We start from the raw sequence: 17159 nt of genomic DNA, 5'->3' as shown, positions 1-17159 counted from the left end.
GCATGGCTCCATGAGAGTTATTAGCAGAACTCGTTTTAGAAACTATGCCATTAAGATTTTTAACATGTTTTGCCTTGCCAGTGTAGGCTAAAGCATAGGCTTTTTAACAATGTTGAAATGGTTATGTCTGCTGTACAACAGTCAAGTAAAAGAAAGTAACTTATAACTAAGAATTTTATTTTAAGGTTGATGGGAAAGCAGCCTGTTAACTCTGCACTTCATATGGATAAAAGCAAAATGGAAACACTAATAACTTAGTTTTCCCATGGCAATCAAGAGTTACTAAACAAACTTATTGGGCAATTTTTCCAAATACAGTAACTATTTTGGAAATTTATCTCAGCTACTTTTTTTTAAAAATTAGTTACCAACTGATGTTAAAGTATTTAAATGACCACTACAGACATATGAATGGTTCACTTTTGCTTTTTATTATAAAAACATTTAGAGACAATTTTAAAAAATGCTGTGTACAAGTGAAACCATATTAGAAGTTTAAACAATGTAAGTTTTTTAACCAGTTTTCTATATACACACACTAAAATTCCCAAAGTGGAACAACATCAAATGTGAAACACATTATAGGAGTACACCATATATATATACAAACTTACAGAGATTTGTTATCTCTGAATCTTTTTTACTGTACATATAATTGTCTGATATAAGTAGTTTCATTAAGTTAATGAGACTAAGTAAAGTAAAGTTGGATTGGGCCCAACAAATATCTTTTCAGTTTTTACTGCTAAGAGGCCATCTTCCACATAAAATATGATGTAGATGAATAGTTTAATTCATAAACAGCTTCCCACTGTCTTCTGTTATAGCAAGTAGTCCACCAAAAAGACAAGAGCTTTGGTAGCCTGAGGTTCAACCAATGGAAGGCCTACCAAGACAGAACCTTTCCACTTTCATAAGGAATTTTGCTGATTTAAACAGCCAATAGCACTCATGTAACCTATGAGTTACACCAGAACACACACACACACACACACACACACACACACACACACAAAATCTATGATTTCATGTCTTTCTGCAGCAGAGGGCAAACAAAATACTTCAGAGCCTATTTTGTTTATAAAGCTGTCTGACCAGACAACACCTACATAAACTATGGATGCATAAGCTTCCCACCTTCCCCAAAAGGAAAGCACATGGCTCTTTTCCTGGTTTTCCCTCTTTGTACTGTTTGTAACTTTCATCCTAAAAGGCATCACGTAGTTTTCATCTAATAAAAGGCACTTTTTCTGTAGATGAGGCTACCTTCCCTTCCCTCATCTTAGTGTAATTCTACTGTGCACAGAGAGCTGACTTCAGATATGCCACTTGTGACTGCAGATGGGATGCTGTTACTAGTCGCTGTGCTCCAAGATTGGATGGCCTCAACAACTTCTAATGGATTGCTTGGACCCAAGTCACAGAGTGCATACACTGCTGCCAACTGCACTCCCCAAGGCACATCTGCAAAGATTTGGTAAGTTAGTAATCATGAAGGAAATCTACAGGAAAAAAAAATCAGTATTTAAGAAGATATCTTACATGAAATATAATTTTCATCAATTAACCTGATCTCAGAAGACTATTACTTGTCAAGAATTAAAATTAAAAGCATCTATGAGGAAAAAAATTAAAAGGCAGCCTATGAAAGGAAGTAGAAGTGTTACTTCAAAAATAGGATTAATATATTTGCTGTATTTCAAAGATACCTTCACACTGTGTGCAGTTTAAAATCCATGACATCTGATTTCCCGTTTGAAAAATATTTTTTCTATGTTTTAAATAAACTTCTGAATTCAATGTGGCTAGGACTTTCAAAGGAGCACCTAAGGGAGTTAAACACTTATTCTCTTAGTCCCCTTTGAAAATCCAGACCTACAAGTATAATTACTCTATTTCCACTTTGACTATAAGGGAGACATCATTTATTTCCTATACCAAGGGATCTCATACCTTTAGGATGGTCATGTCTACCTCCAAAGTGAATGTCACCTCATAAATGAGTCAGATACGTAATGAAAGAGTGATAGAAGGACTTCCAGACAGTTATTGCAGGAGCTAGGAATCCAGGGACTGAGGCCTATATAGCACTGTTCTAAATAAAATCAGTCAAATACTTGTTCAGTTATAGCTCCTCAGGACAAACAACTGAATAAAATCAATTCCTTATCTGCCAGGCATATTTAGAAGCCATTTTGTATTGCTAACTGATCTACATAAGGCTAAAGCAGGTACTGAGTGGGGAAGCTATTACATGGCATGATCCTGCAAACCTTTACAAAAGTGAGTAACTTTCCTCATGTGATTAGTCTCCTACCTCAATGGGACTATCCATGTATATACAGAAGTGTTTGAAGGACTGAATTCATAGCTCCCATCCCTCATGAAAAAACTCTCAAAAAACCTTGATTTAAGAATCTGCAGTAAAACAATTTTCTACAAAAACATTACCTTCTTCCTTTGCATGCTGTATAAAGCGTCCAATAATAGAAGTGATATTTTTCACAGCAGGAAAAAATCCTTCCTTCAAACCTATTTGGCCTAAGCGACCTAAAAGAGGAGAAAAGGATTACCATGTATATGTATAATTGATCACTAAAGCAGCTTTATTTTTAGACATAACCTTCCTTACATACAACAGAAAGTACAACAGACCCTCAGAGTTATGAACAACAGAGTTATGAATTGACCAGTCAATCAGAGACCCCATTTGGAACCGGAAGTATGCAATCAGGCAGACACACACACACAAATACAGTACACTACTTTGTTAAATGTAAACTACTAAAAAAAGGGAAAGTTTAAAAAAAGATTGGACAAAGTAAGGAAACTGTTTCTGTGCTTCTTACATTAAAATTAAGCTGGTTAAAAGCAACATTTTATTTTGCATTGTAAAGTTTCAAAGCGTATTAAGTATATGTTCAGTTGTAAACTTTTGAAAGAACAACCATAATGTTTGTTCAGAGTTACAAGCAACCTTCATTCCTGAGGTGTTCGTAACTCTGAGGTTCTACTGTTGAAACCAATGTCTTGACTAATATGTGTAAAATGAACGATCCTATTTCAAATATGAAGCCACAGAACACTGGACTGGTTTCTGTATTTATTTTAGGAAACGAGTGGCTATATCAATATACAACTTATGACTAGGAATCTCAAAGCACTTTTCAAATTTACCAAAATTTGCAGGAAATCACACACCTATCAAGGTAAAGTTCCTGTTAGGAATGTGGCAATTGTTTAACAATGCACAGCAACACTACACAATAGTTTAAGATGAAGGAAAAGAGGAAGTTACTTACCTGTAATTAAAGATTCTTTGAGATGTGTGGTCCCTATCCGTTTTCCACGCGTGTGCATGCATACCATGTACTTGAGTCCGGAAGCATTTCTTCGCAGCGTCCGTTAACCCGCATGTGTATAGTGCATCTCCTCATGCTCTCAGCCGAGAGTATAAGAGGTAGTGTGGGTCAATGCCACCCCAGTCTGTCTTACCATAATGGAATCCAGTCCGAAGCAGAGGAGATGGAGGGTGGGTACTAGAATACAGATTGGAGCTTCTTCGAGATGTGTGGTACCTAGCTGCTAAGAAATGCTTCTGGACAACAGATAGGGACCACACATCTCAAAAAGCCTCCAGTTACAGGTAAGTAACTTCCTCTTCTTTGAGTGATGGTCCCTATGTGTATTCCACACATGTATAATCTGCAAACAGTGATCAGCGCAGTGGTGGGTGCAAGGATTCCAATGGAAGTGAAATCTACAGTTCGGCCTGGCCCACAGTGGCATCTGTCACTGCTGCTTGTGCAATGGCATAGTGTGTTGTGAACATGTAAATGGAGCACCACATTGCTGCGTGGCAAAAGTCTTGCCAGGACATGTCCGCCAACGAGGCTGATGTGGCAACCTGTGCTTAGGTATGTTGGATTGGTTGTAGCATTCATGGATGCACCCCAAGACCCATTTGGAGATGTGTTGGGACAAGAGGGCTTGACTTATGGACCATTCAGCCATGGCCACACTTTTGGCAATGTGCAAAAGGGGGTACCTATGGAGATAGAATGCCTGTGCATGACGGATGTCAAGGGGGTGCAAGGCTCTGTCAGTGGGGAAGGCATGTGGTTTGGGGCGGAAAACTGGCAGGTGGATGGACTGATTGAGGTGGAACTCAGGCACCACTTTTGGGAGGAATTTAGAGTGCAGGGAGGAATTTAGGATGCAGCCATAAGGACAGCTTGTCCTTGTGGAATATCATGTGAGGGGGCTCTGCCATCATGGCCACAAGTTCACTGGCTTGGCTGGCTCAGGCAATGGCTACCAAGAAAGTCACTTTCAATGAGAGGTGGGAGAGGGAACATATTGCTAGTGGCTCAAAGGCATGGGCTTCAGTACTGGTGGGAAGGCGTTAGTAAAGCTTTCATGAAGCGGATAGTGGCGGGTGCGTAAACACCGAGGTGCCGGCCATGGGAAGGAGATAGGCATTGAGTGCTGCATGTGCACTTGAATAGAATTGAGGGCCAGGACCAACATCTTAATGGCAAGGAGGTAGTCGAGGATCGCTGGAAGAGACACCATGGCTCAGTGAGTAATGGTGGCGGTGGGCCCATGCCATAAAGTGTCTCCATTTAGCTTGGTAGCAGGACCTGGTGGATTATCTCCTGTTGTGGGTAAGGATGCGTCAAACGGGGGTAGAGTATGCATGGCCTACCCTTGACTCCCATCCAAATACCAGGCTGTGAGGTGAAGAGGGCCTGGATTGGGATGATGGAGCCTCCCCCCATCCTGTGTTAGCAGATTCAGGAGCGTGCGCAGGTGGAGTTGTGGGTGGGTGGAGAATCTGAGGAGGTCCGTGAACCAGAACTGATGGGGCCAAAAGGGGGCTATGAGTATGATGGTGGCTCTGTTCCAATGAATCTTGCATAGCACCTGCAGCAGGGAAGGGAATGGGGGGAAAGGCGTAGTGAAGGTCGCCTGTCCAGGGGAGGAGGAAAGCATCACCCTGAAAGCCCTCCCAGTGCTCCTCTTGAGCAATAGAGGGACAAGCTTTCTGTTCTTGTGAGTAGCAATGGTCCCATCAGTAGGGGGGGAGGTGTGTGCCCCACTTCACAAAAAGAGGTAGAGGAGCGTGTTGTCGTATAGCTCCCACTTGTGATTGAGGCAGGGAGTCCTGCTCAGTGTGTCGGCCAGGGCATTCTGGATGCCAGTAGATAGGCAGTTTAAAGCACCACGTGGTTCTTCATGCACCAGTTCCAGAGCCGGACTGACTCGGAGGAGAGGGAGGGAGACCTGGCACCACCCTGCTTGCTGATGTATACTACTGCAGCAATGTTGTGGGAGAGCAGTTGAATGTGGAGGGACTGAATGAGCAGGAGGAAAACCTGGCATGCTAAATGGACTGCCTGCAGTTTTAGCACATTTATATGCATCCTGGCTTCCTGTGGTGTCCACACTCCCTGAGCTCTGTGGTGGCCTAAGTGGGCCCCCCAGCCCACGAGAGAGGCATCTGTTGTGATGGTGGCCTGTGGTGTGGGAGGGGCGAAGGCAGTGCCAATCGTGATCTTGGAGGGATCAGACCACCATGTGAGGAAGGACAGCACATTCCTGGGTACAATGACCTTGGAGTCTCTATGGTCTCTGTTGGGTCTGTAGATGGAAAGGAGCCAAACTTGAAGAATACACAAATGAAGATGTGTGTGCAGTGTCATGTAGGTGCAGGCTACCATATGTCCAAAGACGGAGAGAGAACCACAGACCGTGGTGAGTGGTCTGTGATGCACGTCCATGGTGAGAACTGTCAGTGCTGCAAAGCGATCTGTTGGGAGAAAAGCCCTTGCTATGATGGAGTCGAGTTGCACCCTAATGAAGTGTATCGTCTTTGTAGGCGTCAACACTGACTTTTCCTCGTTGACGCAGATACTTAGAGGTGCCAGGAGACCGAGAAGACAGAGGATCACAGAGATTGCTTCCTGTCATCATAGCGCCACTAGAAGCCAGTCATCGAGGTAAGGGAATACCAAGTAGCTGAGGTGGCGCATCTGGGCCAAAGACTTTTGTGAACACTCATGGTGCTGTCGCTATGACAAATCGGAGGACACGAAATTGGTAATGTTGGAGCCCTACTTGAAAATGAAGGAACTTGTGGTGGGCCGGGTGAATGTCGATGTGGAAGTAAGTGTCTTTCATGTCCAGAGCTGTGAACCAGGCTTTCTGGGGTAGTGAGGGGATAATAGATGCCAGCGACCCATACGGAATTTGGACTTTTGTATAAACATGTTCAACACCTGAAGATCGAAAATAGGGCAGTGCCCTCTGCCCCTCTTCAGGATGAGGAAGTAAGATGAGTGGAAGCCTCGCTCCTGGCAATGAGACAGGACAGGCTCTATTGCCCCCCCTTAAGGAGCAGATCATCCGCTTGTTAGAGGATCAGTTGATAGGATGAGTCCGCAGGGAAGTCTAGTGGGGGGAAGGGGCAGTGCAGAGGGAGTGAGAGGAACTCGATGGAGTATCCATGATGGATGATCTCCAGTACCCAACTGGATCCGTGATCTTGTCCAATTGTGGGCAAAAAGGGCAAGATAGCCCCCAAAGATGATATGGGGTGCCGCAGGTGGCATTGATGGAGACTGGCAGGTCTCGACCTGCAGGTGAAAATTGATTTGGTCTGCTGCTGGGAGAGGGCTGAGAAGGTGGCTGTGGCAAAGGTGGGGAAGCAAGCTCGCTGTGATTGGTGTCATTGATGTGGGGGCTTCTGCTGGCACTGGTAGAAGGCCGGGTAGGGCATATGTGGACATGGGCAGTATGGTTGTTTCTGCTGCCTGCATCTTGGAGCCGGGGTATATATACCAAGTGACCATAGTGTGACTCTGGAATCCTTCAGCAAGTGGAGGTATTCATCCATATTATCAAGGGACATATTGTTCTCTGCAAATAGGAGGTCTTCCCTGGGGAAGCCTGATGATTGTAGCCACAAGTCTCTTTGCATAATGACCCTGGTTGCAAGAGAGCAGAAGGATGTGTAAGCTGCATCCACTGCTACCTGAAGGCCCATCTTGGCAACCAGTCCCCATTCGTCTAGGAACACCTGGAGTTGCTGCTGATACTCTGGTGGCAGCTTGTCCTTCAACTCTGCTAGCCTGTTGCAGTTGTTCAAGGCATATTTGGCTAGCACAACCTGTTAGTTGGTGATGCGGAATTGCAGCCCCGCAGAAGAACAGATCTTCCTGCCCAGCAGGTCCAGTCTCTTAGCTGCCTTGTCTGGAGGAGCAGACTTTTGTGGTTGCTGCTTTGCATGTTCTGCATCCTCTTAGACAACCAGGGACCTAGGGGTGGATGGGAGAAAAGAAAATCCACCCCTTTAGAAGGCATAAAATATCTCCTCTCCACATGCTTAGGTGTGGGGACACATGAGGTAGGGATATGCCATGCTGCTTGTGCCATTTGGAAGATGTGCTTGTTGATGGGTAAGGCTACCCTAGATGGCTCCTGGGGTTGGAGGTTGTCCAGGAGTTGATGTCATGGTTCCTAAACCTCCTCCAAGGGGATGCCCAGGTCTGCTGCTACCCTCTGTAGCAAGTCCTGGTACTGGCAGTGGCCATCTGATGGAGAGTGTGGGAGGGAGATGATCGCCACATCCGGTGAGGAGGATGCTCTGTCGGAACCAGTTTGATGTCTCCCTCTTTTTCGTATACCGACAGCATGGGTGAGTGTACAGGGGATGGCCGGTAGGATGCATGAGATAGCGACTGGCGTCTGTGGTAGGGATCCCAGGGTCCCCAATATTGCCAAAAGGAAGAGTCCCTCAGATGTGGTGGGCCCCACAGGAAGCGGTACCAGGCCTCTGTTGTCAGGTCATATGCCAGAGGGTAGGGCAGCCTGGGATGTATGTCCAGACTCCAGCGTGACAACAGTGAGAAACAGGGTTCCGTCTCTAAGAACTCGGACTCCGAATATGGTTCTGGCAAGGGGGGAGGGAGCGTCGGTACCGGAGGGCTATGGTATGGCAGGGGAAACGGGCATCTCTGGCAGAAGCAGAAGAACTTTGTCCTCCAGGGTCGGGATGGTGCAGATGAGCAGGGGGCCAGACAGAATACAAGACAGAGGGTAGGAGAGGATCAACTTCCACTGACAGAAATGCTTCTGAGCATCCAGGGGTCTGCGGCGTACCTGTGAAGCTGCTGGATGGGCCTGGCGATATCTGCAGAGCTGGCTTGTCTGGGAAATGCGTGGGTACTGGTGGAACAGACAGTGCGCATGCCAATGAGCACGCCGCTTGGGTGCCAAGGTCACCGTCGAATCCCATTTGCACCTGGCCTTACCCTCCCTACGCAAGTAATCTTGGGTGCCAGTCCAGCCAGATCCACACGTGACTTCTCACCCTACCTGGCATGGCTCCGGGAGGAAACGTTGCGCTTGGAAGCAGTCCGCAGTGGGGATCTGCTCTTGTGCCCAGGAGAGTTTTTTTGCTCTCATGCCGGGACTTATTTTTGGCCTTCAACACTGGTGGTTCCAGGGCATGCACAGTGCTCACCACTTGTGATGGCCGCTGTATAGGGGGGGGGGTCTCCTGGTCCCGGATTCGACTGCATCCTGGGTCTCATCACTTCCTCCCTCAGGTATTTATGAAGGGAAAGGTTGTGGGCTTCCCGTGTCTGGGGCAAGAAGGATTTGCAAATGGCACAGTGAGCCGTGATGCGTACCTTGCTGAGACAGTAAAGGCACCAGTGGTGCTTGTCGCCCACAGAAAAGGAGCATGAGTAGGAAACAGTTTCTGAAACCTGGAGTCTGGGGCATAGTCCCCCAGTGGGGAAGGAGGGGAGAAATACAGTCACCAAATGGGGAAAGAAGAACTACACTAATTATACTTACTTAGCTAATTAACACTAAAAAAAACTATAATGAAGCAGAGGTGAGTCACTCTCTTAAAAAACTAAGACTGCAAAGGAACAGGGGGTTCCAACTCAGGCATGTGGCAGTAAGAGGGAACTAGAGAGGTGTTGACTGACATTAGCTCTTATACTTTTGGCTGGGAGCATGACAAGATGCACTACACACATGCAGGTCAATCGACACTGCTAAAACTGCTTCCGGACTCAGATACATGGCGTGCATGCACACCCCCCTGTGTGGAATACACATAGGGACCATCACTCAAAGAAGAACCAATAATACTGTATGTACAATTGAAACTGGAGAGTGAATGTTTAGGTAGGAAGATTACTTAATTTACAATTTACACAGGATACATGGACATAATTTCTCTTTCAAAAGCAGCATGATATCATTACTGACCACAATTGGGTTAGACATCTGACGTGAAAGAGAGCACCTCCAAAAATTCAGTGCCTCTCATTAATGTGTTGTCTCAGTACTTAGCCAGGAAAGAGAGCCACCTACTGAATTAACAGTTTTCCACAGCACCTATGTGTTCTTTGGAGATCTCTCGTCAACGTACTGCACAAGAGCAATCCTGCTTAGCTTCTAAGATCAAACTAAAAAACAGTCTGAGATGGTATAGCATGCTAATGAAGGATATACTTTTATCTGATCCTCTTTATGGCAGTTACTACTGTATCTATACACTATGCTACAACTTTCATTAAAAAGAGATTAAGCGAGCATCTCACACAGTCCATCCTATGAACAATGACATTTAGCGTTTATTTTATCAGAATAATCAAATGTAGCAGCAGCTATTTTTCTTCCCTTTGTTGTTTGTTTTAACTTTAAGGAACTCTTGTAGTTAGTCAAATAATATATACTGAAGAAATAATTAAAATGCGAGAGAAGAACTTGATGATCCAAAGGATTTATGGAAATAACCAAATGTAATGTTTATCTAAAAAGTTTGCTTCTTTCTTCATGTGAGATGCATGAAAAGACCAGAAATCAGCTAGAATCACCATATCCTCTGAGTAATGTTATTCCAAACAGTTAAATCAAAATTTGCTCCCCTGCTTCAAAGTGAATGTAGAAGATAAAATTCTGCTGATTAAAAACTAAATGACTTTAAGACAGTTGGGAAGACAAGGTGGGTGAGGTAATATTTTAATTGGACCAACTTCTGTTGGTGAGAGAGAGAAGCTTTGAATCTTACGTAAAGCTCACTTAGGGAGACAAGGCAGGTGAGGGTAATATCTCTTCTTGGACCAACTGAAGTTGGGCCCAATAAGAGATATTACCCTTACTTACCTTGTCTCCTCAAATGTCTTGATGTCATTTAGTTTTTAATTAGCAGAATTTTAATTTTCTACATTCACTTTTAATATGCTCTATAACTAACTGCTAAACTACCCTAGAAGAAGTTCCAATAGACTTAAGATATCGTATTAAGGGGGAGTCACTGAAATTAGACTTTTTAAATAAATTATATTCAGTTGGCGTTTTCATTCTTCAGAGACCACAGGTCTTGTTTTCTGATGGTCTGCCCTGAGATAAGCACTCACAGTTGTGAGCCACTCCAGACAGTGTGAGACACATAAAAACCCGTTTTAAGTTTCATGTGAAATACAGCTCCTTCTGCAACACCATGCCCTTTACCAATATGCTAGAGCAATGGTTCTTAACCTGTAGTCCACGGATCCCTGGGGGTCCACAGACTATGTCTAAGGGGCTCACAAAAGGTTGTTGTTACCATAGAACATTGGTTTTCAACATGGGCGTCCATGGACCCTGGAGGTCTGCAGACTATGTCTAAGATTTCCAAAGGGGTCCATTTGAAATTTTTTAGGGATCTGCAATGAAAAAAGATTTAAAGCCACTGTGCTAGAGAATTTGTTCTTTAGTAACTCAGAGGGGAGAGTGTCACCTACTGGAATCAATGGTATTAATACAAAATATAAGTGTATAATGAAATCTTTGTGGGATGAGCAAACTTATAGAAAATATTTTAATTTGTACAGAGATTCCCAAGCCATGGTTCACAAAGACCTGGCTAGTCAAATAGTACTGGGTTCTTCTAATTTCCAGCTTCAAAAATGTTTTACAAGACAATTAAGATACTCTCCCAATACTACTTTCCCATGTAAGCAATTCCTTTTGTGGTCACAGTGATGTGCAATCATGATAGGAGGAAGAGATGGCTTATGCAAGGTTAGGAATCTACTAGAAAATCTGAGGAAAGTTTGAAGAACCCTAAAATATAGGGACACCAGAATTTTCCCCTTGTGGAAAAGGCATACATTAAGAACTATTTACTTTCTACTAACATAGGTAGTAATCGAGTCATTACAAATCTCCTATACAGCCTTGCATAAAGCCATAGTAATCTCTCCTCACAAAATTGCAATACATATCGCTGTCAAGCGATTAAAAAAAATTTACTGCGATTAATCATGTTATTAAAAAATTAATCACGATTAATTGTGCAATTAATCGTGCTGTTAAACAATAGAATACCATTTATTTTAAATATTTCTGGATGTTACTACATTTTCAAATATATTAATTTCAATTACAACACAGAATACAAAGTGTACAGTGCTCACTTTATATTTATTTTTGATTACAAATATTTGCACCCTAAAAGAAATTGTATTTTTCAATTCACCTCATACAAGTACTGAAGTGCAATCTCTTTATCGTGAAAGTGTAACTTACAAATGCAGATTTCTTTTGGTTACATAACTGCACTCAAAAACAAAACAGTGTAAAACTTTAGAGCCTACAAGTCCACTCAATCCTACTTCTTCGTCAGCCAATCACTCAGACAAACAAGATTGGTTACAATTTGCAGGAGATAATGCTGCCTGCTTCTTGTTAACAATGTCACCTGAAAGTGAGAACAGGCGTTCACATAGCACTGTTGCAGCTGGCGTTGCAAGGTATTAACATGCCAGATGCGCTAAAGATTCATATGTCCCTTCATGCTTCAACCACCATTCCAGAGGACATGCATCCATGCTGATGACAGGTTCTGCTCAATAACAATCCAAAGCAGTGTGGACTGATGCATGTTCATTTTCATCATCTGAGTCAGATGCCACCAGCAGAAGGATGATTTTCTTTTTTGGTGGTTTGGGTTCTGTAGTTCCCGCATCAGAGTGTTGCTCTTTTAACACTTCTAAAAGTATGCTCCACACCTTGTCCCTCTCAGATTTTGGATGGCACTTCAGATTCTTAAAGGTTGGGTCAAGTGCTGTAGCTATTTTTAGAAATCTCACATCGGTATTTTCTTTGCATTTTGGCAAATCTGCTGTGAAAGTGTTCTTAAACGAACATGTGCTGGATCATCATCCGAGACTGCTATAACATGAAATATATGCAGAATGCAGGTAAAACAGAGCAGGAGACATACAATTCTCCCCCTGAGGAGTACAGCTAAAAATTTAATTGACATTTTTTTTTTTTTTAACAAGCATGGAAGCATGTCCTCTGGAATGGTGGCCGAAGCATGAAGGGACAAATGAATCTTTAGCGCATCTGGCACGTAAATACCTTGCAACGCCAGCTACAAAAGTACCATGCAAACGCCTGTTCTCACTTTCAGGTGATGTAAAGAAGCAGGCAGCAAAATGTAAATGTAAACAAACCTGTCAATGTAAACAAACCTGTTTGTCTTAGCGATTGGCAGAATAAGAAGTAGGACTGAGTGGACTTGCAGGCTCTAAAGTTTTATACTGTTTTGTTTTTGAGTGCAGTTATGTAACCAAAAGAAATCTGCATTTGTAAGTTACACTTTCACAATAAAGAGATTGCACTTCAGTACTTGTATGAGGCGAATTGAAAAATACTATTTCTTTTATCATTTTTACAGTGCATATATTTGTAATAAAAAATAATAATACACCTCTACCCCGATATAACGCTGTCCTCGGGAGCCAAAAAAATCTTACTGCGTTATAGGTGAAACCACGTTATATCGAACTTGTTTTGATCCGCTGGAGTGCTGCTTTACCACATTATATCCGAATTCATGTTATATCGGGTTGCATTATATCGGGGTAGAGGTTTATAAAGTGAGCACTGTGCACTTTGTAGTCTGTATTGTAATTGAAATCAATACTGAAAATGTAGAAAAACACCCAAAAATATGTAATACATTTTGATTGGCATTCTATTGTTATAAGTGCGATTAATTTTTTTGAGTTAATCGCACGAGTTAACTGTGATTAACTGACAGCCCTAATATCAATATAACTCATCCTCAGAGGCAGAGAAAGCAAAGAAATCTTCACAGCAGCAAAGAAATCTTTGCTAAAAATTGTTGACTTAATGGTGAAATATCACATTTAAAGTAACAATGAAATTCAAAAGCAAAAAATGGGTGAGTACTTCAATTTCAGCTTCCAGAAGTCATCCAGGCATTTTCAGAGAGTTTATTTATACAAAGCAGGAGTTCAACCCAAACTTATGTTACTCACCAATTAGCCTAAGTGTTGATGCTACAATAATATCTGGAATAGGTGGAACAGTCTCATGTCCTTTCCTATGCTTTACCCACTGGTCCATGACAGGCCAAAGCTCTTTACTGTGAAAGAAAACTGGAGTTGAAAACATAAGACTGGAAAGAGTGTGTACAGGTATGGTGTTGATAATCATAGGATAAAATTAAATTGAAAAGCTGTGTGATAAATTATCATGCACCTTTTATAATCTCACCTGCTCAATAATTCATCTACTTGGAACTTGTACATTCCCAATCCCTGAGCAGCTGTTTGTTTGTTTAAATTAACCTCTTAGAGAAATGACTTGCTGCCTGAAGCAGAAACCCAGAATATTAGACTTGTCACAGTGTGGCTGGGTTACAGCTGTTCAATACTGGAGCAGTTTTGGATATAATTAATTTCAATTTTTAGTTGCATTTTCCAGTCACACTTATATCTGTTGGAAACTAACCATTGTCTTCAGAAGATGATCAAGCATTTTGCTTCCACTTATACATTGGGCTGAACCAAGAGTCCCAGAGGTGCTCCTAAATTTACAAAGCAAACCGTTCTGGTAACATACTGTTTTCACACTGACGTTTTCTTGCTACAGTACCAGAAACAGTTTTGTAAATCATTTTTGACCAGTTACTGTTGCTGTTCTAGTATGGATTGATACTACCAAAAACAGTAGCCATTTTATAGCCTGGATTGTCATCAGTTAGAGAAACATAGAATGATCAATACAGGATTTTGTTTTTAAAGATCATTGGTTTGTTTAGCCTAACCAAAAGAAGGCTGAGGGGGGATATGATTGCTCTCTTTAAATATATCAAAGGGATAAATACCAGGGAGGGAGAGGAATTATTTCAGCTCAGTGCTAATGTGGACACGAGAACGAATGGATATAAACTGGCCGTGGGGAAATTTAGGCTTGAAATTAGACGAAGGTTTCTAACCGTCAGAGGGGTGAAATTTTGGAACAGCCTTCCGAGGGAAACGGTGGGGGCGAAAGACCTCTCTGGCTTCAAGATTAGGCTAGATAAGTTTATGGAGGGAATGGTTTGATGGGATAACATGATTTTAGTCAATTAGGCAATAACAGCCATCGCTGGTAAAATGAGGGTCCGGCTAGAGAATCTTGCCTGTATGCTAGGGGTTCTGCTGATCGCCATATTTGGGGTCGGGAAGGAATTTTCCTCCAGGGTAGATTGGCAGTGGCCCTGGAGGTTTTTCGCCTTCCCCCGCAGCATAGGGCAGGGGTCGCAAGCTGGAGGATTCTCTGCAACTTGAAGTCTTTAGATCACGATCTGGAGACTTCAACAGCAGAGTTAAGGGAAAGTGGGGGGGTCAGCTTTTGTGGCCTGCATCATGCGGGAGGTCAGACTAGATGACCATATTGGTCCCTTCTGACCTTAAAGTCTATGAGTCTATGAGTTAAAAGCAAAATAATTGGCTTTTGAATATAATGAACAGGAAAAATTTGTTAACATTTTGAAGTAAGGAGTAAGTAGCACAATACCTTATGATATTGTCATGGGTCCAACTCCATTTCAGGTGACAGCAGAGGAGATCAATAGCAAGTATACATTCCCAAGTGCTGTCACTCAGATCTTCTCCATATCGCTCACTCAACTGGAATTCCATTTTTGGACACAACTGTATTGCCAAAAGCAGACTTGAGACCACAATGCCTGTATCCAAAGGTGGACTCTGGGAAATTATAATCAATTTTGCTTAAAACAGGAAAAGGCAACTATCCAGAACTGAGCATACTTTTCTGAGTATTTGATCCTAAAAATGGCCAGCAGGCAAAATCATCATCCACTATTCTCACAGGAGTTCATTTGGTATGAATACTATAATTTGATTACTTTTGGAGTTATAACCCCCATTTGTATATACTCAACATTTTCCTTTTCTATACCTGTTATTCCAAACATGATTTTTTTGGCAGTTAGAACATTTTCATTTGAATTATGCTAGGGTGAGAAAACATTGTCCACTGCAAAAAGGCATTTTTGCTCACAACTCACATTAGTGAATTTTTGAAGTTAAAATTTTGTGATTGTCTAATCCTTACTAGAGGCTAGTTTCCAAGCAAGTGTGTCAAAAATATTTTAAACTAGCTAAGTAATAAGTGATTAAAAACTATTTTGCACTTCCAAACTGAAGCTAGAATAATCAGGGGATTTAAATGCAGATATATTTTTTGAACATCCAAAATATTTAAATGCTGCTCACACAGCATAAACTGAGCAGGTGCAGAACTAATTTTCTCAGGACAGACGTTGGTACAACAGAATAGCAGTAAATTCAGGAATGCTTATGCATTACACTAAACTGATACTGTGACCTCGAATGAAATTGAGAGATTTAATACGTTCATAGTCAGGGTGAATTCTGATTGGATAATATGGATCTTTATACAAGGAGCTGTTACTTACCAGGACCTGTTCTTCCAAAGTTGCCTCTGTGTATTTCCACTTATGGAATATGATGTCCTCCGCACTGAGAGATGGAACTGCTTTGAAAAGCCACATCCATTGGGGAAGAAAGGGTGATCATAAGAGATCTCACATGAGGGTAAAGTCTTCACCCTACTCCACATAAGGGAGTGCCACCACTGCCTCAGTTCCTTCCTTCTACCTGCAGCACCCTGATATTTTATAGAACTCCAAGGCAGAGGGGAAGATAGGCAAGTAGCACGAATGCACAGAGGTGACTTCCAAAGAAAAAACGGTTACCTACCTTTTTGTAACTGTTGTTCTTCGAGATGTGTTGTTCATGTCCATTCCATTCTAGGTGTGTGCGCGCCCACGTTTACAGTTGTTGGAGATTTTTGCCTTAGCGGTATCTGTAGGGTTGGCTGTGGCGCCCCTTTGAGTGCCGCGCTCATGCGTGGGTATATTAGGTGCCGCCGACCCTATATCCTCTCAATTCCTTCTTGCCGGCAACTCCCACACAGGAGTAAGGAGGGCAGCTAATGGAATGGACATGAGCAACACATCTCAAAGAACAGCAGTTACGAAAAGGTAAATAACCGTTTTTCTTCAAGTGCTTGCTCATGTAGATTCCATTCTAGGTGACTTGGAGGTAGGCTCGGAACACAGTCTAGCAGCTTGCAGCACTACTCTACCAAAGCTAGCATCGTCCTGGGCCTGCTGGTAAGTGCTCAATGGGACGTAAACATGTGGACGGACGACCAGGTGGTCACCCTACAGATGTCCTGGATAGGTACTTGAGCTAGGAAAGCTGCCAAAGAGGCTTGCGCCCCGGTTGAGTGGGTGGTTACAATCGCTGGAGGCAGCGGCGTATTATCACCTAGGCCAATAAGGCCTAGGCCTAGGACGGCAAATTTGCTCTTGCCCCCTCCCCAACTCCACCCCTTCCCCAAATCCCCGGCCCGCCTCCTCCCCCAGGCGCGCCGCGCTTCCCTCCTTCCACCTCCCTCCCAGACTTGCCGCGCTGGGAGGGAGGGAGGGAGGGAGGGAGAAGCGAGTTGCAGCGCGCTCGGAGGAGGTGGAGCAGAGGTGCGCTAGGGCCCACGGGCGCGGGGAGTAACGGGGGGGCCGGGAACCACTCCCCGGCCTGCCCCAGCGCACCTCTGCTCCACCGCCGCCGCCATCCCCCGAGCGCGCCACAACTCCCCTTCTCCCCCCTCCCTCCCAGACTTGCCGCACAAAAGCGCTGGGAGGGAGGGAGGGAGAAGCGAGTAGCAGCGCGTTCGGGGGACAGCAGAGGTGAGCTGGAGCCAGCGGGCATGGGGAGTACCTCTTGCGGGGGGGGGGGGGGGGG

At 43.4% G+C, this 17159-nt stretch overlaps 1 protein-coding gene across 6 annotated transcripts in view; it reads right to left on the bottom strand.

Annotated features, from left to right (window-relative positions):
* Window positions 1-420: 420 nt before the first annotated feature.
* Window positions 421-17159, bottom strand: part of ICE1 (interactor of little elongation complex ELL subunit 1) — a 72578-nt gene continuing 55839 nt past the window's right edge. For 4 of the 6 annotated variants that reach the window (XM_029913312.1, XM_029913314.1, XM_029913313.1 and 1 more), the window contains exons 17-20: window positions 14884-15074; window positions 13359-13465; window positions 2452-2550; window positions 421-1464 (exon numbers count right to left, since the gene is read on the bottom strand). In XM_029913312.1, coding sequence (XP_029769172.1) covers window positions 1283-1464; window positions 2452-2550; window positions 13359-13465; window positions 14884-15074 — 579 coding nt within the window. In that variant the 3' untranslated portion in view covers window positions 421-1282. Of the gene's footprint in view, window positions 1503-2451; window positions 2551-13358; window positions 13466-14883; window positions 15075-15808; window positions 15886-17159 lie in introns of those variants that run through there. The other 2 variants (XM_029913316.1, XM_029913317.1) reach the window with 2 other exon arrangements.

Source organism: Terrapene carolina, unplaced genomic scaffold, assembly GCF_002925995.2.
Source record: "Terrapene carolina triunguis isolate 2854851 unplaced genomic scaffold, T_m_triunguis-2.0 Scaffold580, whole genome shotgun sequence".
NCBI lineage: Eukaryota > Metazoa > Chordata > Testudines > Emydidae > Terrapene > Terrapene triunguis.
This window is presented reverse-complemented; position numbering and strand designations above follow the sequence as displayed.